The sequence below is a fragment of the Thalassophryne amazonica genome, chromosome 9, assembly GCF_902500255.1.
Source record: "Thalassophryne amazonica chromosome 9, fThaAma1.1, whole genome shotgun sequence".
Taxonomy (NCBI): Eukaryota; Metazoa; Chordata; class Actinopteri; order Batrachoidiformes; family Batrachoididae; genus Thalassophryne; species Thalassophryne amazonica.
The window spans coordinates 80577017-80603149 of record NC_047111.1 but is presented as its reverse complement, the minus strand read 5'-3'; the positions used below and the strand labels follow the sequence as shown (position 1 = coordinate 80603149).

Below are 26133 nucleotides of genomic sequence, written 5' to 3'. Positions count from 1 at the left end.
CTGTATGTCAGTGACTATGGGTCATCACCAGTGGAACAGACGGATCATATTTGTATTGCTTGCTTGATAAATGCGGTGTTTTTATATGGTGTGTGATTTTACAGTTTTTTTTTTTTGTAATACTCCATGTCCTTCCTGATATGAGGCAGATTCCCGCAGCTTTAAAAGAACAGCTCTGTAGCTCAGTGGTAAAGTTTCTGACTGGCAATCATAGCTTTTGGAAGGCGCGACTTCGAATCCAGTGGGTGGGATTTTTTTCTTTTTTTAATGTTTTCCACATAAGCAGCGTGATGTGGTTCCAGCTGTTTTTTTATTTTTTTACTCCACAGAAGCGGCACAATGTGGTGCACCTTGGACTGTGTTCCTGCTTGAAAGACACCATCGCGTGCACGAACTCTCACACCGGGATCGTGCACGCCTGCCCGTTAGCAGGATGTTTCGTGGTGCACTAATTCAAACTGTTTCACGCTGTTCCCCTGTTTGACCAAACTTTGCACTATGGGTGAAGGGATCCTTATTTTTACTCAATAATCTTCTTTAACATAGAAAACACCATGATTAAACATAAATTTATAGTTCCTATTGGCAATGAAACATCCACTGCCTAAACAAAATTAAATGTGACATTGACTATTGTGTCTTTCTATGTAATGGGAACATAAGTAGAAAGTACTGGGAGTGTCTGTGCAGCTCATCCCATGTGTGCAACCATGCACAATGGCTAAAGGGCCTTTCAGATCACGCACATGGCACGCTGAAGTTGCCACATCCGCATTTGCAGAGTGTGCATATGGGTGGAATTTGTGTTTCTGTACCTGAAGTTGAACAAATCAGAAAGTTGCCATGTTTGTAAAGACTTGTGTGTTCCTAAAAAGAATTAAATAAAACATGAAGCACTCAGTCAGTCTGAGTCATTACCACAAGATTAGAAGCAAAGTGCAGAAGAATGAGTGACGGACCCCAGGGAAGACCCATGACTAGGTGGAGAGATTATATCTCCACAATCACAATGGCCCGGGAACGCCTCGGGATCCCCCAGTCAGAGGTGGTCAATGTGGCCAGGGAAAGGGAAGTCTGGGGTCCCCTGCTGGAGTTGTTGCCCACGCGCGACCCTATCCCAGATAAGTGGTTGAAGATGAGTGATTACAACATTAAAAGCAATCACATAGTCAATGAGGGTCTAATCAAATGTTGAAATGACTAAATTAAAAAATGATTTCATCATGAAGTTTTTCACATGATTACATATGCTGACAAATAACCATCAAGAGGAAATGAAATGTGACTGTAGAAATCATACATGAATCTTTATCAGAGACACTGCAGTCATTGTTACATCATTTCCTGTTGTGTTTATAATAAATATTTATATTTATTTACGGTGTCTTTTTTCCTGGTTGAAGTGTAGATATAAATGAATGAATCTACCAGACATAAAAATGTACACATTACTTTTCATGCTATTTTACTTGTCTAAAAATAAAAGTCCAAGATTCCTTATCATGTTAATCAAGAAATCATCTCATCTGAAACAACAACAGATCATTTATGGTTTTAATTTACAGATGAACATCAAAGATTTCTAAAGAATTTTTTTTTTACTTCAAACTATATTAATTACAAGTTTTCTGAGTTTTTAACTTCAGAATATACAGTAATCAGAATTTAATCTTGAGGTTAAGAAAAAAAAAAAACGAAACATTTGTAAGGAATTTCTTCAGAAAACTGCTGTGTATAAATTAACAGTTCTGATGTTCCTCTGCCACACATTTCTGCACTCTGTTGTCTTCTGTGTTTTGGCCTGATGCCTCATTTCTATTGGACGCGTGGAGCTACATCACAGCATGCAGCGGTGAATGTTAGATCCAGTTGAACTTTTAGCGCAGTGAGTTTGACGTCAAGTGGCAGTGCACGCTCACAGCAGAGCATCGTGCGAGCTCGGTTTTTGCGTGTTGCACCACGACCCGCCATTGTGGGGATGCACATTTGATGATCAATGCCTTAAACGAACAGTTTACGGTGAGTTGCTTAATTTGGAGTTATGCCAAATACTGTGCATTTCCTGTCACCTGCAAAATGTTCATCAAGCAAACATGCAAAAGTCTGGAATGTCCACACAATTAAGCACTCTGAATATGGGATGTTAGTCAATTAGGCCCTTAATCTGGATCATCTCAGTCCACCCAGCTGTAAATGGGTACTGGCCTCAACCTGGGAATTACCCTGCATCCGGAGCTAAGCACTGGCACCAACAGGCTCTGGCTTATATAGGACTTAGTTCTTCTTCTTAAATTTACTGGTTATTCTCAAAGTAAATTTGTAAATGCTACCCACCCTAGGGGCAGGAACTTTGCTAGGTGAAGATTTCAAATGCTGAAATCATATATCCTGGAATGGAAGTCCAATCATTTCATCATTTTCCTGCTATGACATAGTGATGATGGGGACATCTGATTGAAGAGTTTTTCCATTTCACAATCACACTGTTCTTTGATGTTTATGCTGTGATATAAAAGTAATACATTTTAATGCAGCTATTTCTGCATCAGTGTCACCAATACGACACTTTACTGTCCAATCACAGAACCTCCAGGTACACTACGTTGTTGATAAAAGTTTCCTCTTTGTCTTTGCGGTTCTTCACAAAGACCTTTAAACAATCCCAGCCCCAGTGTCACGTCCTAAGATGATCCCTGTAGCAGATTTATTTATCTGCTATCTGTGCATACACAAAGGGACTTTGTTGGGTACTGAGTTTACCCTTTCTGTGTGCAGAAAGGACTGAGAGCTGGTTTCAATTTATTAAGAAAAAAATAACCCACCTGTAAACCTGACATGAGCAGATAATATCAGACAGTTGTCTGTCTGCCAACTACCATAAAACTTCATCGAAAAAGAAGAGTGGTGGCTAGTTAGCTTGCTAATACTTTAGTCTGAAATGACAGTACATAATGCCATATATGTATGAGTGACACACAAAAATTACCCCAGTGTCTAGATAAATGACACAAAACAAAGTGATCAGATAAGTAGTTTCTGCCTATTGTGGGAAGAATGATGGGACAGACAGACATTTCACACTCCCATCCAGATGGTGGCAGTAATGCATTTGTCAGACTGGCAACCACCATAAAACTTCAGAAGAAGAAGAGGTGTGGCTATTTAGCCTGCTAATTCACAAGGTCGGACATCCAGGCATTTAACCTCGAAGGGCAGGTTTTCTTGGTGAAAACATCGCCAAACTCAAAACAAATACATGTAATTTGGTCACTTTTCAAAGGGGTCAAATTTGTCAATAAAGTCAGTTTCATGTACAATGGTTCATTTCAGGTCAGCTTGGTGTATAAATCTCATCGTTTCAGGCAATGAGAGATGTCAGCTGGCTGTTAGAAGCAAGTTAGAGACAGTAAAAAACTGGCTCATTCCAATAGAACGGTATACAGACCGCACGTGTTTTGACCAAGCAGACAGTCACGGAAGCACGAATTCTCGCATTCGGGTTGGCCACTTTGCCGAAGTGATGTAGCGCAGATCTTGAGAATACTTTTGTCTGAGATGATTGTACCTAATTCTAAATACCGGTGAGGGGCATGTGAAAATTTACCCTCCTGTGTTACTCCGGGGTAACACAGGATGGCAACGGTGATCAGATGAGCAGTTTTGGCGTGATGCAGGATCAGCTGGATGGACGGACATTTGATGAATTGCAGTATAGATACTTCAAGAGTAAGTAATAAAGTTATAAGGGTAACAAGGTATATTAGTATTAACAAAATTGGAGTGACCAATTTCTGACGACTGTACAATATGAACTTTGAATTTGGACTTTGTCATTATTTGGGGTGTCACAATAGATGTATTTGTATTGAATTGTAGGGTAACACACGTGACGGTTCGGTGTGCAGAACTGTACGCAGCATACACACGTGAGTATTTGGTTCCATAAGTCACCGACATTTAATCTTGTGCACAGACTGTGTCACTCTAGTTCCATGCTCTGTGTAGGAGGAGGCGTGGCCACAGCCCTCAGCCTCATGTGTGTGTTGAATAGAGGAAACAATTGAGACGAGCAAACAGATTAGTCCATTCAGAAACTTTAGAAGCATAAATGAAATTGGTTAATTTGCCTTTTTCCTTCCAAAACCCTTAAAGTGAAAGCATATCGATCCGATTTGTTGTTGAAGTTTGTTATGTGCTTAAACATGAATGTGGACCTGGTTTGAACTGGTTTTACCACTTAGAACAAAGAGATTCAAGTTACACTATAAGTTACAATATATCCCGTCTGTTGTGTGGGCCGCTGAAGAGGAGGTACTGCTGGCCCACCACCACCAGAGGGCACCCTGCCTGGAGTGCGGGCTCCAGGCACCAGAGGGCGCTGCCGCCTCACAGGAGCAGCCGGGGTGACAGCTGACACTCATCACCTATGACAGCTGTCACCACTCATCTGATCTGCATCGGTATATCAGCAAGACGTCATCTCCAACTCTTTGCCGAGATATCGTTCTACCGAGGAGGTAACGAACTCAGCCGTTGTGTTGTCTTTCAGACAGTGACTTTGTTGCTTGTGTTTTGACAGTGGTTGGTGAGTACTTGCAGCTGGAGACTGTACTGAACCCTTTTTTTGATAAGTACTCACATTTTCCTGACAAGAGGTGGAGGTGGTTTTTTCACCATCCGTGTTGCTGGGTGCAAACGCACCCACATCTAACTGTTTTTGTTCCTCGCCAGCAGTACCAGATCCGACAAGCGGAGGCAGTGGCCACCTGGGAGTTCGGGACTTGGCGGCTCCAGTATCCCCGGGGTTCGGTGGCGGAGGAAATCGTGTGGTTCCGGTTCTGCTTTGGACAGATGTCTTCTATCTTCGAGCCTGCCCACATGACACCTTTGTGAATTGACTTTATTATTTTCTATTGTGATCTGTCGTGCTTGTTGTGCTTATTTCACAACAGTAAAAGTGCTATTTGACTTCCTCCATTGTCCGTTCATTTGCGCCCCCTGTTGTGGGTCCGTGTTCCAACACTTTCACAACACCGTCATCACGCGGATCCACCTTGGATTTGCTGTGGCGACCCCGAGTGCAAACAAGGGAGCAGCCGAAGGGACTTACTATCACGCGGGTTTGGCCAGGGGTCCCAACCTCCATCTATACCCACGGGAGACCAGTAAGGGAAGGATTTGTGATATAAGGTCCACCTTCTGTCACAACCATATTGTGTTTTATAAAAACTGTTTCAGTTTCTTTGTTCGGGGTCCTGAAGGAATGGATCTCCTGCAAGAGAGAAGTTCCTGTTTTTCACCGTGATTTTGAATAGTTTGACTTTGTACCTTGTAAGGGACAGGATTACAATAAGAACTGGGGTATAACTAACAAGATAGTCCAGAGTAAACCTGTCTGGGGTCCTTATGATCAGATAAACAAATTTGTATATTTTCAACATGATTAGTTCATTTTAAAGGTTTGACCCCTGCATAAGCTTTAATTAGACCGTTACCTGGCGAAGCTGCTACTTGCGTGGTTATCATTATTACAGCTGCAAAAAATTGATCAATCGAATTAATCAACATTTATTTTGGTAATTGATTAATCATTTTGAGTTCTTTGTTTAATTTGAATTCTCTGGTTGCAGCTTCTTTAATGTGAATATTTTCTGGATAATTTGATCTTTTCTGACATCAAACTAACAAGACATTTGAGGACATCATCTTTGGTTTTGAGAAGCACTGATCGATAAATTCCACCATTTTCTGACATTTTATGGACCAAACAAATAATAGATTAATCCAGAAAGTAATCAACAGATTAATTAACAATGACAGTAAGTGTTACTTGCAACCCTGTGAAAAAGCTTAGGATTTTATTTGCTGTCTTTTTGTGTTTCCAGAAGAGGCAAAGCTGTGTACAAGATTTTCTTCCATATTTTTTCCATGAATGCTTTTTTAATTTTTGGCACTTTACATTCTTTATATGTTGGGATTGTTAAAAAAAAAAATAATAAATATTATTCCTCACACAATATTTGAATGTAGGGCTTTAATGTTATTGGGATAATTTTTACCTCCATCAAGGCTGTAATAAAATCATCCGTGTTTATTTATTTGTCTGTCTGTCACACACAGATATTAGGCCATGGAAAACTCCACTGAATTTTGGAGGTGTTCCAGATCCCTATTCTGGATCTGATTAGGACTTCATTTTGTACGCTTCACTTTGTCAGATTTTGAGGATTACGTCAAAACTACTTTATGGATTTTCAAAAAATATCACCACATATTGGTATTAGCCCTTGGAAGACTCCATTAAATTTTGGAGGTGATCTGGATCCGGTATCACCGACCAAACAGTCCCCCTAAAAATCGGTCCCCCCCGATGACGCGGTTCAAGGATTAACACCTCGTTTTTGCTTCAAACCGCACTCCAGTCATCATCTATCTCAGTGACAGATATCTGACGCTTTAAAATCCACATAAATTCAGCATTATTTCATCATAAAAGGTGGCTAAATGAGCTGCTAGCTGATGCGTTCATGCGTGTTGGACATTTCAAAGCATCATGGAATTTCGCCTCATTTCTGCTTAAAACTGACTTTAGAATGATTTAAGAGGTTTTACCTTTGTCATCTGATGATTAATAATCACATTAATCCATTTGATCGCTTTGGGTGAAAAGACTCCGTCTCAGATGTGCTGCTGTGGTGCGCATGCGCAGATACAAAAGGCGGACTGATTTTTAGGGGCAGACATGGGCGCAGTTTAGTGGGGGATAGGGGGGATAAGGCCCCCCCACCTTTAGGACCAATTTTATTCACTTTATACATGCTTCCCTTAGGCAATATTATTAGAAGGCATTGCTTAATTTTCATTGTTACGCAGATGATACCCAGCTTTATCTATCCATGAAGCCAGAGGACACACACCAATTAGTTAAACTGCAGGAATGTCTTACAGACATAAAGACATGGATGACCTCTAATTTCCTGCTTTTAAATTCAGATAAAACTGAAGTTATTGTACTTGGCCCCACAAATCTTAGAAACATGGTGTCTAACCAGATCCTTACTCTGGATGGCATTACCCTGACCTCTAGTAATACTGTGAGAAATCTTGGAGTCATTTTTGATCAGGATATGTCATTCAAAGCGCATATTAAGCAAATATGTAGGACTGCTTTTTTACATTTGCGCAATATCTCTAAAATTAGAAAGGTCTTGTCTCAGAGTGATGCTGAAAAACTAATTCATGCATTTATTTCCTCTAGGCTGGACTATTGTAATTCATTATTATCAGGTTGTCCGGGGGGTTCCCATAATGCACTGAGTGTTTCTTTCTCTTTTTGCTCTGTATGCACCACTCTGCGTTTAATCATTAGTGATTGATCTCTGCTCCCCTCCACAGCATGTCTTTTTCCTGGTTCTCTCCCTCAGCCCCAACCAGTCCCAGCAGAAGACTTCCCCTCCCTGAGCCTGGTTCTGCTGGAGGTTTCTTCCTGTTAAAAGGGAGTTTTTCCTTCCCACTGTCGCCAAGTGCTTGCTCATAGGGGGTCGTTTTGACCGTTGGGGTTTTTCTGTGATTATTGTATGGCTTTTGCTTTGCAATATAAAGCGCCTTGGGGCAACTGTTGTTGTGATTTGGCGCTATATAAATAAAATTGATTTGATTTGATTTTTCAACCAGGGGGGACAGAATATGGTACCTTCTGACATGCGTGTACTTGAAACATTCTATGCCAGTCTTATGTGCAAACCATGTCAGTCTTATGTGCAAAACCATGTCAGAATAGTATCTTTGTTTCTGCAAGTTTGTATTTTTAGTAGCATTGACTTGTTTACAACACGTGTTTCTTGTTTGTCACATTCGGAATTTTCTGGGACTGCATTTGCCCAGATTTGAAACCAAAAATAGTTGCCTCTGGGGACTAGTGTCTACACATAAGTATCAATGGACCATATGCTAATTTACTAAATTCTGAAAGTTAGAAAAGGAAATCAGAAGTTATCTGGGACCTCAGAAAGCCCATCTGCAATTATTGCTTGATCTCCAAAATCAGTCTATACAAGCAAAATTATGTTCAGTATGAGTGTTGTCATTAGTGCCACTTCGAAAATTAAATTAATGATAAGTAATTTATCTTAAACTTATGATCTGTTGTTTTTTCAAACTTATGCAAAAACAGATCTTGAGGAAAAAAAAAATACAGTATGTGATAGTTAATAATTATTAAGAGCCTGTTCTTTCATATTTATGAATACATTTTACCACATTGCAGTTGTTTTTTTTTAATGAAAACTCAACCTATCATTCTTTTTGAGTTCTACACATGTGGTGATACCTTATTTACACCAGGATGTTAATAAAATCAATGCTGGCTATTCTCACGATAAAGTACTTATATCCACAGTTTCAAATTGCATAAGTCAAATGGTGTTCACTTTATGGTCTTCTCAAAACATTAAAATTACTGTTCTGGACGCTCAGAATGCATCTGAGCTTATCTAGAAACCGTTGGCTATTGGGCTTCCGCCCTGCAGGCCTCGCACTTTGTCTCCCCCAATTTCTAGTTCTAAATTGCACACTTGGGGGCAGACTGTCCGGTCTGCGACACAGGATCCGCATTCTGGATCAGGATTTCGCTTTGTACACGGATATGACATCATGATGTAAAACCAAGATCAGGAAGACAGTATTTTGTTTCATCTTGTGAATTAAATATCAGATTGCAACATCTTGATCAGCTGAACCACTGTGGATCAGTATGCAATTATTGCACTGTGTTATGGAATCCAGATCCAGGTAAAGTCTGGGTCACAATGTGAATTAGATATCTTTTATTTTGAGTCCTCATCAACCCTTGGCGGACATCAGAAATCTCAGATTGCTCTTGTTGGTTATGAATTACTGACAAATTAACCAAAGGATAATCTCATAATCAGTGAATAAGCAACAGAATATTATGAAAAATTATAATAATGGCCTAATCAAAAAAATTATCAATAGACTAATCAATTAGAAAAATAATTGTTAGTTGCAGCCTTAGGTATCATAGATTTTTGTGGAGGCGGTGATGGGATTGTAGGTGTTGTTTAGTCACCTTAGGTGGGACTGAAAACTGTTTGGCTCACGGACGATAAGAGACAGAATGCATCAAACATAAAGAGCTGGGTCACAGCAGGGGCTCGTGAGTGTGATAAATGGCAGCAGGTGAGATCTGTGACCTGATGAATATTCAGGTTAATGAGTGAGCGTGGGGGGGCATGCAGTCAAACAGGGCAGACAGTGTCAAATGTGCCATTTGGAAACGACACGACATTTGATTCATTCCCAACTGTTCATTTTCCTATTGAGATCTTCATCTGGTGTCACTCAGTGTCACGTGATGAAATCTGTCGTTTACTGCTGCTGGCAACCACAAAGTTTAAATTTGCTCTGCAGATTTATGGACAATATACCTGCAATAATTACTTTTTGATCACTGTCTCAATGTGATCACAGTCACAGCAGTGGATGCACACACTGCGTTTTGCATTCATCACGCTGCCACATTCAGACGACGTGCACGGCTGGTGGGGATTTGACTCCCTCGCACAAGGGACTGATAATCGACAGCAGTGCTGGGCTGATTAGGAAGTAAGAGACAAAAACTAAAAGCAATGCCCGGGGTGTTGCCACTGGCAACTGGAGCTGGCCATATGCTGTGCACAGACTTATTGTGCTGCTGCATCGCCTATTAGTGAGACTTTCTCTGAGACAGCAGAGTAACCAGAATAATTCACTCCAATCAGAACCATGTCTGCTATTTCCAAATCGAAAAACAGATCTGGAGGCTATCCTACTTTGCCCTTGTTTCTCATTCCTTTTTTTAACATCCTATTAAATGAAAACTAAAGATAACTGAAGCAGTTCAATCAACCTGATTATCAGGGAAACAGCTCATTAAAACGGCTAGATTTTGTATATTACAATTGGAACAAGATAATTTTCCTGTCTCCGAAATGTGAAGCCTGTACTAAATAATTTGTTCATTGTTTTCTGCTTCCCCAAAGGCCCTTCCTGCTCTAACTGGCATCCATGCATGACAGAAATGCTGTCATGCATGGATGCCATTTTAAAAATGACGCTCTCAGTCATTGGCGGCTCAACAATGGGGAGGCTTGGGGGCTGTAGCCCCCCCCAACCTTACTTGAATTTGTGGACACCCATCATAACACCAACAGAATCTTGACATTTGCCATTCAAAATTTAGTCCTAGCTCTGTCTGTTTATGAGATTCTCCGATGTATGCAGTCCTATACCCCCCCTCCCCCAACCCCAGTTCCTCTATCACTCTACTAATATGCTGTGCATTTGCTGAGACAAACTAGGCGAGTTGATGTCACTCACAAGATCGAAATCCATGTGTTTTTCTTATGATCCATTTGCTTTTGGTATGCTGGTGTAATTATAAATATCTAATTTTCTTGTGAATTGAGTCTGTCCAGGAATCAAAACCTGGTGAAAATGAGAAGCAGGACGATAACAGTTCAACATTCAGAGATAGTAAAGTAGAACAGCAACATCTATTCTGATTTGCTGCTTCTTGTTAGCAGTATAAGAATCACTTTCACCACCAAGAGCATTATGATTTCATTGGTTTGTTTCTGTGTCTGTCTCTTGCAAAAATATACAAAAACTACCCAGCTGATTTTCATGAAACATGGTGGAGGAATAACCCAGTACATTTTGGAGTATACGAGGTCTATTAGAAAAGTATCCGACCTTATTATTTTTTTCAAAAACCATATGGATTTGAATCACGTGTGATTACATCAGACATGCTTGAACCCTCGTGGGCATGCAAGAGTTTTTTCACGCCTGTCGGTTACGTCATTCGCCTGTGGGCAGTCTTTGAGTGAGGAGTCGCCCACCCTCTCGTCGTTTTTTCATTGTTTAGGAATGGCTCAGAGACTGCTGCTTTGTTTGATCAAAATTTTTTCAAAACTGTAAGGCACAACTGAGTGGACACCATTCGATAAATTCAGCTGGTTTTCGGTAAAAATTTTAATGGCTGATGAGAGATTTTGGTCTGGTAGTGTCGCCGTAAGGACGGCCCACGGCGCCTGACGGCGATCTGCGCTTCGAGGCAGCAGCGTCTCACCGTTTCAAGTTGAAAACTTCCACATTTCAGGCTCTGTTGACCCAGTAAGTCGTCAGAGAACAGAGAACTTTCAGAAGAAGTCGGCATGAGGAGTTTATTCGGACATTCCATTGTTAACGGACATTTTGTAATGAAAGAACGTGCGGGCAGAGTCGCATGTCGGGCCGGACCCGACCGTGGGGGGTCGCGATAGGAAAAACACCTCCGTTGGAAACCTTAACGGGCAAGTTGGAACATGCCCAAGCTGTTAAACAATTTCTCAGTTACTCACTTGTTGAAAGCCATCAAAAGCCGCCTGAATTTTACAAATGGTTTTCAACACAGAGGTGTTTTTCCTGTCGCGGCGCACACAGATTCACCGAGTCGTCACGGAAACGACTCGGCGAATTTGCGCGCATGTCTTTCATTAAAAAATGTCCTTAAACAGTGGAATGTCCGCATAAAGTCATCATGCCGGCCTCTTCTGAATCTTCTCTGTTCTCTCACGACGTCCTGGGTGAATTAAGCCTTAAATTAGGATGTTTTCAGGTTGAAACAGGCCGAAGACGGCGCCTGGAAGTGCTGCGCGACGTCCCGCTCCGTGGGAAGTCCTTACACCGACAGAAACACCCCATAATCTCTCATCAGCCGTTAAACTTTTCACCGAAAACCATCTTAATTTCTCGAATAGTGTCCACTCGGATATTCCTCACAGGTCCAGAAAAAATGTTGATAAAGCAACACGCACCGTCTCGAGCAGCTTGTGAAACAAAGGAATTCAGCCGAGAGGGCTGAACCACATCTCACTCAAGGCCTGCCCACAGGGAAATGACATCACCGACACGCGTGAAAAAACTCACGCATGCGCACGAGGGTTCAAGCATGATTGGTGTAATTGCACGTCATTCAAATCCATATAGTTAAAAAAAATAATAAAAGGGTCGGTTTATTATCTAATAGACCTCGTATGTGGATCAAGAGGTGCAGCCAGGATTTATTTATTTATTTATTTTATTAATTTTCATTAACTTCTCACAAAAATAATCCATAGACTTTTTTTTAATTAAAGTATGTTTATTCTGATAATATCAATAAATCTATAGGCTTGGTTGCAGATCTGTACAATATAATACACTCAACAAAAATATAAACGCAACACTTTTGGTTTTGCTCCCATTTTGTATGAGATGAACTCAAAGATCTAAAACTTTTTCCACATACACAATATCACCATTTCTCTCAAATATTGTTCACAAACCAGTCTAAATCTGTGATAGTGAGCACTTCTCCTTTGCTGAGATAATCCATCCCACCTCACAGGTGTGCCATATCAAGATGCTGATTAGACACCATGATTAGTGCACAGGTGTGCCTTAGACTGCCCACAATAAAAGGCCACTCTGAAAGATGCAGTTTCATCACACAGCACAATGCCACAGATGTCGCAAGATTTGAGGGCGCGTGCAATTGGCATGCTGACAGCAGGAATGTCAACCAGAGCTGTTGCTCGTGTATTGAATGTTCATTTCTCTACCATAAGCCGTCTCCAAAGGCGTTTCAGAGAATTTGGCAGTACATCCAACCAGCCTCACAACTGCAGACCACGTGTAACCACACCAGCCCAGGACCTCCACATCCAGCATGTTCACCTCCAAGATCGTCTGACACCAGCCACTCGGACAGCTGCTGGAACAATCGGTTTGCATAACCAAAGAATTTCTGCACAAACTGTCAGAAACCGTCTCAGGGAAGCTCATCTGCATGCTCGTCGTCCTCATCGGGGTCTCGACCTGACTCCAGTTCATCGTCATAACCGACTTGAGTGGGCAAATGCTCACATTCGCTGGCGTTTGGCATGTTGGAGAGGTGTTCTCTTCACGGATGATGCAAAGGAGATGTGTTGCACTGCATGAGGCAAATGGTGGTCACAGCAGATACTGACTGGTATCCCCCCCCAATAAAACAAAACTGCACCTTTCAGAGTGGCCTTTTATTGTGGGCAGTCTAAGGCACACCTGTGCACTAATCATGGTGCCTAATCAGCATCTTGGTATGGCACACCTGTGAGGTGGGATGGATTATCTCAGCAAAGGAGAAGTGCTCACTATCACAGATTTCAACTGGTTTGTGAACAATATTTGAGGGAAATGGTGATATTGTGTATGTGGAAAAAGTTTTAGATCTTTGAGTTCATCTCATACAAAATGGGAGCAAAACCAAAAGTGTTGCGTTTATATTTTTGTTGAGTATATTTCAGATACATTTTCATAGCAGGTGATTTTTACTCAGCCACTGTACAGGAACAAACAAGGCTAATAATAACACATATTATAAAAGTGTGAACTACTGAGCTTGACAGATGTCTGCACTCTTCAAACGCCTTTATAGTTTTTCGTAACATTTTCTACGTTTAATTTTCCAATTTCTCTTCTACCCACCACTAAAGATCCATGCCTCCCATGCATTCAAACCACAATATATATATATATATATATGAGACATCCATCAGTGGAAGCAATTATAAGAGTGAATATCATATCTCGACAATGTCAGCACAGTCACTATAGACAGCATCACTAATGGATTCACCAGCATAAAAATTACAGAAGACATGCGAGTGACACTTTATCTCAGCAAACAGCCTGAGAAACAGAATTCACTAAAGCCCAGTTACCAGGAGGCCTGATCACCTGCAACTTAATGACTGAGGATTTGTCACTGATGCGTGAAGCTAATCCAGTATTTAAGATAACATTAGTAGTTTAACAGACTTTCAAGGAGAATTTTTCAAACTATGCTCTATTTTTAGCTCATTCTGTAAGACTGAGCCCATCATCACGAGTCAGCTTGTAATGATTCAGTGAACACAGTGCTGTCAGATAACTAGGAGGCTAAGGTAAGAGGCTAACTCTATAACTCATCATTTTAAAAAGTTTATTTATATTTAGTATTTGACCCTCTCTATGCTACCAGACACTTCTAATAACATTTTCACATGTTCAGTGGTGACAAGAAGCCGCTAACTCCAAGTGTCTTAAGCTTGTCCTGTATAATAACATTAATTAGGCAGTTAGCCTGTGACAGTGTTTCTGTTCTAAATCAATAGTGCACCAGTTAATTGGTTGCTGAGTCAGCAAGGTTGAAAAATGTTGAAAATCTTATTTAATTTTCAACAAACAAAAATGTTTGTTTTACTCTTCGGTTAAGATTCTCTTTATCTCACTTTCTGAGAGTCACACACACTCTCTTTGATATTCTGACTCTATTGAGTTTCTGACATTCCCTAACCCGCAGCGCTAGACACAAAGTATATTTTTCAGTTTAATGTTTTCTTTGCCTTTGCAAAACTAATCATGAGAACATGGGTTTTGTGTTCCATCAGTTGTGATGTGCCAGATTTGTGTTCTGTTTTGATGAATCTCAAATCTCATATGAATAGCTGTTGAACCACAATGTGGTTGGGTTTAGTTGGCTCCTCTCAAACCAACCCATCACAGCAGATGGGCCCTCCACAGGGTCTGATTCTGGTCGAGGTTTCTTCCAATTAGTATGTGTTTACTTTTGGAGGAATGTCAAGTCTTTTTGAACTATTTAATACAGAGGTAATATAGTCTGTTGTAGTTTGTCAAGTCAGGTTTCAAACACTCTGGTGCCGTGTGCTGCCGCATCCACCACACTGTAGGAATTGTTTGTTGAATTGTAGCAAAATTAAAACTCTCTATCTGCTGCACCCTGGTGATGTGTGGGAATCCTCGTGGCCTTTTCCACATGCTGGGATCATGTACAGAGAATCATGCCACAAGGTCTTAATGTCACAGATGATGCTCCCTCATAATGCAAGTAGTATGCCTTTTGTGAGTCCTGCTAAGTAACCAGTTGACACAAATGAACGGTGTCAAATGGGCGATTTGGTGCTATAAAAATAAAATAGGTTGTCCTTGACTGATTTTAATGGGTAAGTATCTCTACTGCATGCAAAATAAAAGATGCAGCATGTTTCATGAGAAGGTTTTTACACAATCTCTGTCAGACTAGCTCGGAAAAACCTCTGTATTTACTGTTTGACTGCCGGCACTTAAGAACATGATGAAACCGCCTGTCTCAATAGTAAAGCTCATATTACACATGAATGCTGGAGTATAGATTTGCTATGTTGCTCATCTTTGTGATGTATTTTCACTGCTGCTGATTCCTAGTCTCAATTCTGAGGAACAACCATGTAAATAAATACCCAAGCGGAAGAAAAGAATATACCTAACCGACAGGCATTGCTGCATTCACTGACCAATCACTGAGTTCGGAGAGCTGCCAAGGTTACATCTGCACAGTATATGCAAGTTTGCATAGATTAGGAGGATTTTAGGGTGTTTTTGACAGTCTGACAGGCTATGGTGAAGAACGTCACAGCTTAAAAGTTGACTGTCTACCATTTTAGTTTGGGGTCATCTGAACACTGTCTAGATTTGGTGTCCAAGTTTTGTCATCTTTGTGTTTTGTCTTCTTAGTTGTACATTTTACATTGCACATATTTTGGTGTGCAGAGCGCACAGGGTATTCCAAAACGTTCTGAAAGCCATCTGCGAGAGTCCACACAGTTGGTCACATGCACATATTCAACACCCTCCCGGCGTCGTCGAGATGGGACACCTATCCGACGGCGGTCCATGTGTAATCTGAGGACCATCTGACTGCAATTTACATATTCTGATGGTGGCAAAATGGGATCCGAAATGATTTGAGCACATATGAGGGAACCTCAAGATGGATCTGGCACGGTAAAGCCTGCCGGTATGACCTGCACGCGCCATGTATAATAATGTTCATCACCCCGATCAGCCAGTTTCAACCCCATGAAACTTCAACTCCTCCTCACACTCACCTGTACTTCATGGTGGTGTAGCGCCCAATGGCCTCCTTCATGTGGGCGTGTCCCTGTGGAATTGGGCGGGAGATGGCCACCTCCCTGCTCTTGATTGAGCTCTGGGAAATATAGTTGCCATTGTTCCCTTGTCCACTGCCTCCACCTCCACCTCCTCCTCCACCACCACCTCCTCCACTTCCACCACCTCCACTGCCTCCTCCAAGTCCACCAACTCCCCCTACTCCTCCACTGCTTCCTCCAGGAGGCGGTGCGGTGCGAAGGCCACAAAGCCGGTCTTCACTGCGACTCTTGAGGTTGTGCTCGGTGCAGGCGAAGGACACCTGCATCCTGAGTCGGGTTCCCGGTCTTCTTGTGGATGGAGAAAACAGTTCAGCAGCTCAAACGCTGAAGTCTGCAAATTCTTGCAGCTGCTTGACACTGTTGTGGCGAAGCTGTGATGCTCATACAAAGGACAGGGGCAGGGCAGGGCACAGATTTTGGATGAGAGTTCTGGGCTCTAATCCAGGTTTTAACATGACACACACAGAGTTGCCGTCTGCTCCGTCTCCTGCCTGGTGATGCAAACCTGGCAAAGGGCTGTTTGAGTTTTTACAAGATGCATCAGGGCTGCTCTCCAACCATCATCAGGAAGCTTGTAAGCTCACAGCAGTCCATGGATGGATTGTTTTTTTGTTGTTTTTTTTTAACAGGATGGGGAGACCCCAAATCTCAGTGCAGTAGGTTCCCTCCTTGGCCTTTCCCCACACGCACCCACGGGCTCATGTGGTTTATGTGGGCTGGAAAAGCTCTCGCCCGGTCGCCGTCTCGTCTTGGGCTGAGGTCAGATGTGAGCCGAGGAGCTCCGGTGTGTGCCGCATAGATGGAACCGTCACAGCTAAAGGCATCCTCACAGCCCGCGTCGAAAGAAGGCGGCTTTTTACATAGCGATCAGTCCGAACAGGATCCAGACCCGAGCGGAGCATCGACCAGCAGCCCGACGGACGGCAGCATCAGTGAGGCAGGAGGAGGCAGCAAAAAAAACAACCAAAAAAAACCCACAGGCGGCTTTATTACCTTCAGGGCGTGAAGTGGTTCATATACCGGCTGCAACTCTTCTTAATGGGGAAATCTGACGGTGTAAGGATGGAGGGGGGGAATACCGGCACGGTGGACCAACGATCAGGTGCAGAGCGTGCATCAGCTCGGCGTAGCGCCTGGGATCGAATCCTGCACGATTCTTCTCACTTCAGAGCGTCTTCTTCTTCCATTTTTGCAGAGGCACCAAAAATTTCACGACACAAGCAGTGATGGAGTATGCAAGATTCTCTCTCTCTCTCTCTCTCTCTCTCTCTCTCTCTCTCTCTCTCTCTCTCTCTCTCTCTCTCTCTCTCTCTCTCTCTCTCTGAATCACACATTATGTTCTACATAATATCAGGTCGCACACCGTGTTGGATCTTGGTAAGAAAAAACAAACAAAAAAACAGCAATATTCATACAACATTCATTGACTGTAATATTAACAATACTTAATATCGATACTGTTTTTATGTGCAGTCTCTTAATAACCTTCTCATGGTACACTGTGAAGCAAAAGACATTTTTAAAAATTCTACCAAAAACAAGCTAGAATAGTCCTCAGCTTTGATTCCTGTTCCTTTGGTCCTGAGCTTTGATCTTGAACCATACTTTGATCCTGACAACTCATTTCTGACCCTGAGACTGATTTAATTTTGATGACCATGTCCACCCATTCATTTTCTGAACCCATTCGTTCATGTTAAGGACAATTTCTTTGAGTCTAGAAATTTCATACACACACACACACATATATATATATATATATATATATATATATATATATATATATATATATATATATATATATATATATATATATATATATAGTGTGAGGAAAATAAGCATTTGAACACCCTGCGATTTTGCAAGTTCTCCCACTTAGAAATCATGGAGGGGTCTGAAATTTTCCTCTTAGGTGCATGTCCACTGTGAAAGAAAAAAAAAGAAAGAAAAAAAATAAAATCCGGAAATCACAATGTATGATTTTTTAATAATTTATTTGTATGTTACTGCTGCAAATAAGTATTTGAACAATTGTGAAAATCAATGTTAATATTTGGTACAGTAGCCTTTGTTTGCAATTACAGAGGTCAAACGTTTCCTGCAGTTTTTCACCAGGTTTGCAAACACTGCAGCAGGGATTTTGGTCCACTCCTCCATACAGATCTTCTCTAGATCTTTCAGGTTTGGAGTTTCAGCTCCCTCCAAAGATTTTTCTATTGAGTTCAGGTCTGGAGACTGGCCAGGCCACTCCAGGACCTTGAAATGCTTCTTACGGAGCCCCTCCTTAGTTGCCCTGGCTGTGTGTTTGGGGTCATTGTCATGCTGGAAGACCCAGCCATGACCCATCTTCTTACTGAGGGAAGGAGGTTGTTTGCCAAAATCTCATGACCCCATCCATCCTCCCTTCAATACGGTGCAGTCGTCCTGTCCCCTTTGCAGAAGAGCACCCCCAGAGTATGATGTTTCCACCCCCATGCTTCACGGTTGGGATGGTTTTCTTGGGGTTGTTCTCATCCTCTAAACATGGTAAGTGGAGTTGATTCCAAAAGCTCTATTCTGGTCTCTTCTGACCACATGAGCTTCTCCCATGCCTCCTCCGGATCATCCAGATGGTCACTGGTGAACTTCAAACGGGCCTGGACATGTGCTGGCTTGAGCAGGGGGACCTTGCTGCCCTGCAGGATTTTAAACCATGACAGCATCATGTGTTAATAATGTAATCTTTGTGACTGTGGTCCCAGCTCTCCTCAGGTCATTGACCAGGTCCTCCTGTGTAGTTCTGAGCTTTCTCAGAATCATCCTTACCCCACAAAGTGAGATCTTGCATGGAATCCCAGACTGAGGGAGATTGACAGTCGTCTTGTGTTTCTTCCACTTTCTAATAAATAATCATAACAGTTGTTGTCTTCTACCAAGCTGCTTGCCTGATGTCCTGTTGTCCATCCCAGCCTTGTGCAGGTCTACAGTTTTGTTCCTGGTGTCCTTAGACAGCTCTTTGGTCTTGGCTATGGTGGACAGGTTGGAGTGTGATTGATTGAGTGTGTGAACAGGTGTCTTTTATACAGGTAACAAGTTGAAACAGGTGCAATTAATACAGGTAAAGAATGCAGAATAAGAGGGCTTCTTAAAGAAAAATTAAAAGGTCTGTGTGAGCCAGAATTCTTGCGGGTTGGTAGGTGTTCAAATACTTATTTGCAGCAGTAACATACAAATAAAATATTTAAAAAATCATACATTGTGATTTCCGGATTTTTTTTTTTTTTTTTAGATTATGTCTCTCACAGTGGACATGCACCAAAGATGAAAATTTCAGACCCCTCCATGATTTCTAAGTGGGAGAACTTGCAAAACTGCAGGGTGTTCAAATACTTATTTTCCTCACTGTGTATATATATATATACATATATATGTGTGTGTGTGTGTGTGTGTGTGTGTGTGTGTGTGTGTGTGTGTGTGTGTGTGTGTGTGTGTGTGTGTGTGTGTGTGTGTGTGTGTGTGTGTCTTTTGCTTCACAGTGCAAAAGCATGCCATAGGTATTAAAGGCACTGTGCTGCGGTGGTTTGAATCATATTTATCTAATAGATTACAATTTGTTCATGTAAATGGGGAATCTTCTTCACAGACTAAGGTTAATTATGGAGTTCCACAAGGTTCTGTGCTAGGACCAATTTTATTCACTTTATACATGCTTCCCTTAGGCAGTATTATTAGACGGCATTGCTTAAATTTTCATTGTTACGCAGATGATACCCAGCTTTATCTATCCATGAAGCCAGAGGACACACACCAATTAGCTAAACTGCAGGATTGTCTTACAGACATAAAGACATGGATGACCTCTAATTTCCTGCTTTTAAACTCAGATAAAACTGAAGTTATTGTACTTGGCCCCACAAATCTTAGAAACATGGTGTCTAACCAGATCCTTACTCTGGATGGTATTACCCTGACCTCTAGTAATACTGTGAGAAATCTTGGAGTCATTTTTGATCAGGATATGTCATTCAAAGCGCATATTAAACAAATATGTAAGACTGCTTTTTTGCATTTACGCAATATCTCTAAAATTAGAAAGGTCTTGTCTCAGAGTGATGCTGAAAAACTAATTCATGCATTTATTTCCTCTAGGCTGGACTATTGTAATTCATTATTATCAGGTTGTCCTAAAAGTTCCCTGAAAAGCCTTCAGTTAATTCAAAATGCTGCAGCTAGAGTACTGACGGGGACTAGAAGGAGAGAGTATATCTCACCCATATTGGCCTCTCTTCATTGGCTTCCTGTTAATTCTAGAATAGAATTTAAAATTCTTCTTCTTACTTATAAGGGTTTGAATAATCAGGTCCCTTCTTATCTTAGGGACCTCACAGTACCATATCACCGCAATAGAGCGCTTCGCTCTCAGACTGCAGGCTTACTTGTAGTTCCTAGGGTTTGTAAGAGTAGAATGGGAGGCAGAGCCTTCAGCTTTCAGGCTCCTCTCCTGTGGAACCAGCTCCCAATTCGGATCAGGGAGACAGACACCCTCTCTACTTTTAAGATTAGGCTTAAAACTTTCCTTTTTGCTAAAGCTTATAGTTAGGGCTGGATCAGGTGACCCTGAACCATCCCTTAGTTATGCTGCTGTAGACTTAGACTGCCGGGGGGTTCCCATAATGCACTGAGTGTTTCTTTCTCTTTTTGCTCTGTATGCACCACTCTGCATTTAATCATTAGTGATTGATCTCTGCTCCCCTCCACAGCATGTCTTTTTCCTGGTTCTCTCCCTCAGCCCCAACCAGTCCCAGCAGAAGACTGCCCCTCCCTGAGCCTGGTTCTGCTGGAGGTTTCTTCCTGTTAAAAGGGAGTTTTTCCTTCCCACTGTCGCCAAGTGCTTGCTCACAGGGGGTCGTTTTGACCATTGGGGTTTTTACGTAATTATTGTATGGCCTTGCCTTACAATATAAAGCGCCTTGGGGCAACTGTTTGTTGTGATTTGGTGCTATATAAATAAAATTGATTGATTGACAGTGTACCATGAAAATGTTATTAAGACTGCACATAAAAAAACAGCATCAATATTAATTTTTCTTAAAATTACAGTCAATGAATGTTGTATGAATATTGCTGTGATTTTTTTATTGTTTTCTTCCCAACATCCAACAAAATTTGAAACTTTTCGTGATGGGAGGACAAAAAAAAAAAACGTGAGACTGGACTGGTACAGACATGATCATATGGGGGCCACACAGCCACGTCTGAGCGCACACAGATGGGCTGCAGCAGCCGCACACAGTGTACAACGGCAGACTGCTGCATATGAAACGGACTGTCAGATCACACAGTAGGTGATCTGAATGTCACGCATGTCAGGCCCAACACGCGTGTCCGGCAGAACATGCGCACCGCAGGACTATGACAATATGACAAGCCAACAGTGACACAAATACACCACTTTCAGTCATGTATTACCAAAAACACACTGTAACAAATGTCGATGATTGATTTGAGGCATGTTATACTCCTGTTATAACACAGTGATTGTAGTGCAGTGGTAAAGTTCCTGTCTGGTAATCTGAGCTTCTGCAGGTTCGAATCCTGTGAGTGGCATTTATTATTATTTTTTTATTTAGACAGGGTTATTTAACCGCAGGATTCTGTATTGTGTCCCCTTTTATTTATTATTGATATCAACCCATTGATTTTCAGTAATTATACAGCTGGTTTTTATTTTATTTTTCTTCACGTCAGCGGCGCAATGTGGTTCAACACGTTCCAGCTGTTCACACTGTGTTCGTGCAGGCAGACGAGTGTGCACGAAACCATTGCCAATGTGTTGTGCACGCCTGTGCGATCATGTGTCCCTCACGACAGCAGGTAGATGTTCGTGGCTCCCCATTTCGTGTTTAGTTTGTGGATTTTCTTCCGGTTTCTGCATCTTTTGTGCTATATCTGAAGGTTCCCTTAGTATTGACAACTGACAAATAGATTTGTGCGAATGTTGCCTTACCCATCCAGCAAATATCCAATAAATCCTTTGTGTAAAATATGTCTAGATTTTACCCTGATCTACTCCTGGTGGGTTCTCTGGTTACCAATGTTTACTAAATGTATCCATCGCTGTCTTTGTGATTTAATTTTACCTAATTTTTGGCTCTTTCATTTGCAATTGAAGTTCTCTATTTTTCTTCAGCCAGGCACCTCTCAGCTGATCACTGGCCAGCCACACACTGACAGCTGGAAATGACGCTCAGTGCACACAATGTGTAACATTACAAACACAGAGACCACAGCCAGAACAGGTATATAAATAATTACTACATTAACTACATATACAATTACATAACAAATAACTAAAACGAATGATCACAGAACACAGAAACAGAGAGTGACACTTTGTTCTGTGTTCTGAATGAGAAGGTAGGCATGGCCCCAAACAGCAACAGCTGTTGAGGTCTCTGGACCCGTGAGGTACAGCTGGAGAACACGTAACGTGTTTTGAAGGACATGACCTTACAACTCTATGCTGTGAGGCACGTGCATGTGCCTGCTGTCCTAACGTGGAAGTACATTAAAACATATATCCCTTTTGTCACGGGCTGGAGCAGCCGCTCAGCGCAAACACCGGCAGGCTGCTCCATGTGCAAAGGACTGTCTGATCATGTGTAGCGGCCACTCAGCGCAAACACCGGCAGGCTGCTCCATGTGAAAAGGACTGTCTGATCATGTGTAAACTCAGCTGCTGATCTGAATGTCACGTCACCTATGTGAGCTATGGTCCACATGACGCGGTGTCTCTCCATCAGCGCGCCGCTCGCTGGACACGCATACCGCTCGCTGGACACGCATACTGCTCGCTGGACACACGTGGGGCCGGCTCGACACTGGCTAGCAGATGTGGACATGATAAATGCGCACGGCTTCATTCGTGTAATCTATGACTAGGGGTCACATACAGAGGAACAGAAGGTTCATACTTGTACTGTCTGCTTGATAAGAGGAATTAAATATTATAAATTGCGGTGTTTTATGGTGTGTGGTTTTTTGTTTTGTTTTTTTTCCCCACAGCAGCGACGCCTGCAGACAAAGGGGGGTGTGTCCCCCTGTGACCTGCAGCTGTTCAAATATCTGTGCTTGCAAGTCACAGGTGGGGAACACCTTTAGTGGCTGGTAGAATATGACATCACATACCTGCACCATGGAGCACCAATGTAAGATTGCTGTCCTCACATGGGAATAAATTAAAACATATCGCTTCAGCTGACTGTTGCGTCAGTTCACCGCAACGCTGGTGAATATCGTGCCATGTTGAGAATCACTGTGAGGTGTGTGTCACTGTCGGATTTCCACACATTTTAATAATTAAAACACATATCACAATTGTAACGCAGTCACCAGCGGAACACTGTGCGCTGGACATGCAATGAAGGCTGATGCGTCCATGACACGGGAGCTGACTCTTCATGAGACGAGAGCCCAATCAGTGTTTTGCAGTCTAAACCCCGCTGCCACATCCTTCTCAAAGACTGTCATTCCAAACAGTGGGCGCGCTGTGTGCTCGGCCCTGCTGCTCCATGCAGCAAAACAGCCTGCACAGCACCTCACTTTCATGTGTGCCAATAAAAAACTGCCAATGCATGCAGGCACACACACACACACACACACACACACACACACACACACACACACACACACACACACACACACACACACACACACACACACACACACACACACACACACACACACACACACACACACACACACACACATTAATCATTTTTGTGAATTTGTTCTCAGTGGGCATGTCTAATGAAATCTTGCTTTTGAGCACTCTGCAATCCCAAGATGACCCCAGAGCAGATTGCACAGCAATCAGCTGCCAACAGAATGCAGCTTCAAGTACATTCAGCTGTTTTTAAAGAGCTGTTCAATGCAACTTTTCAGCTGTACAGCCTGGAAGACGTGGATGCCACCTACTGTGACATTTACACAGAGAATCTGGTTTAATTAATGATATTCTGTGCTGTTAAAGCAGGGAGAGCTCCTGCACAGAAATCATCTGCTGTTATTACAGGCCTCTCATCTTCATCTTGAGTTATGCAAGAATACCTGGTAAAAATATGAATATGATGCTCAAATACCTACATTGCCATCTAGGGTGCAGAAAATGGGAATATTCTTGTTCAAAATTAGCATATTTGTAATGAATATAGCTTTTGCTCTAAACAACCTGATTTATGATTTGACTATAAATATGCTCTAACCCATCATAAATCATGGTGCAAAAAATTAAACTGCCCTAGCTAGTGTATTTCTTTGATTTTTTAAGCAATCAGAAATATGAATGACATGTCAAATTTTGGGCTTGCTACCTTTTTGGATCACACTAGATAGACCAAAACTGACTGAATTTTTCCACTCTACACAAAAAGTAAGCCCAGGGTTTGCAGTTTCACATCTGTGAATTTAACAGCAAGTGAGTTATTAAAGTCTAAATTTGGTACAAACACTGTTCTCACTGAATCACAAAAACTTCTTAGGGCTGTAACTTTAAAACTTTTCAACATACAGATAACTGTTGTGAAAGTGACGTGACACGGACCCACAACAGGGGGCGTTAATGAACGGACAATGGATAAGCCAAAAAGTAACAATTTAATGTTGTGAATCGCACAACAACGTACAGACAATAACAATATGGTGGACTGTCAATCATACACCAGGTGACGTGTGGGCAGGCTCGACGATAGAAGACGCCTGGAGAGAGAAGAGCTGGATCCCCACACAGCTTCCACCACCAACGGAGCTGAAGAACACCGGAGCCGCCAAGCCCTGCGCCCCAGGTGGCCGCTGTCTTCAGCAGTCAGACCCGGTACTGCTGGCAGAAAACAGAGACAGTCCAGATGAGTGTGAGTTTGCACACTCAGTAATCCCACAGTCTGTCTTAAGTAAAGGAGGGAAAACCTCCACCTCCAATCACACACACTCGTGCAGCTCCTGGTCAACCACTTATCTGAGTTGGGATGTGAGGCGAAGCTGTCGCTGTCACACCAAACGCCAATCCTCCAGATAAGGAAACACTCCAGGAAAACGGCTGCAATAGAAGTTCAGGTTAAACACACACAGTGTCAGGCAGCAGAGAAATTACCTGAATGGTAGTTGATTTCTCGGCGAGGAGGTGGAGTTGCAGTCCGGTCTTTGTAGTGGTGGTGATGGGTGACAGCTTGTGTTGATTGATGACAGCTGTCACCTCCAGCAAAGCCAACGCCCTCTCGTGCTTAGAGCCCGCACTCCAAGCAGGGCGCCATCTTGTGGTGGTGGGCCAGCAGTACCTCCTCTTCAGCGGCCCACACAACAGTAACATATCAATTTGGCTAAACAGGGCTGAGGGGTAACCTGGGAGCCTTTGGGTGATTTCAGATGGAATGAACCAGTAATGATTTGTAATGGTGTGTGAGTCCAGAATGAAATTAGCACCGTCCATTGTTCACTGTTGTTACGTAATATCATAATGTCTCCAAAAATATTAGTTTTATCAATGTTCCATTTTTGCAGCATTCATCCTTGACCCAAAATACATAAGCAAACCAAACGGCAAATGTCAGTTCTCCCTAGTTTCTCTTTGTTCAAAGGTATACACACACACACACACACACACATGTGCACAGAGGCCACTTGGTGTTTAATATATAGATGATTTACCATCCCCTGCTGGAATGGCGCGTGAGCCCAGAATGTAATTATCAACATCCATTATTCACTTATTAGCTAAATCATAGTTTCTCCAAAAATATTAGTCCTATCAATGTTCCGTTTTGGCCATGTTCATCCTTGACTCAAAATACATAAACATACCAAATGGAAAATGTCAACTCTCCCCAGTTTGTCTGTGATCAAAGTTATAACACACGTACACAGAGGCCACTTGGCTTTTAATATATAGATGATTTAATGCCTCCTGCTGGAATGGTGTGTGAGTGTAGAATTTAAATATCATCATCCATTATTCATTGTTGTTAGCTAATATCCCTAATTTCTCCAAAACCTATTAGTCCTATCAACCTTCTGTTTTCCCGGAGTTCATCCTTGACCCAAAATACAT

At 42.1% G+C, this 26133-nt stretch overlaps 1 protein-coding gene across 2 annotated transcripts in view; it reads right to left on the bottom strand.

The window, feature by feature from the left end:
• The window catches only part of LOC117517494 (voltage-gated potassium channel subunit beta-3), a 100795-nt gene that overhangs the window by 62111 nt on the left and 12551 nt on the right, over positions 1–26133 (bottom strand). The window contains exon 1 of one of the 2 annotated variants that reach the window (XM_034178524.1): positions 15990–17039. The exons of the other annotated variant lie outside the window; for it this stretch is intronic. Within the exon in view, the coding sequence (XP_034034415.1) occupies positions 15990–16318 (329 nt within the window). The 5' untranslated portion in view covers positions 16319–17039. Of the gene's footprint in view, positions 1–15989; positions 17040–26133 lie in introns of those variants that run through there. 2 annotated transcript variants of the gene reach the window in all.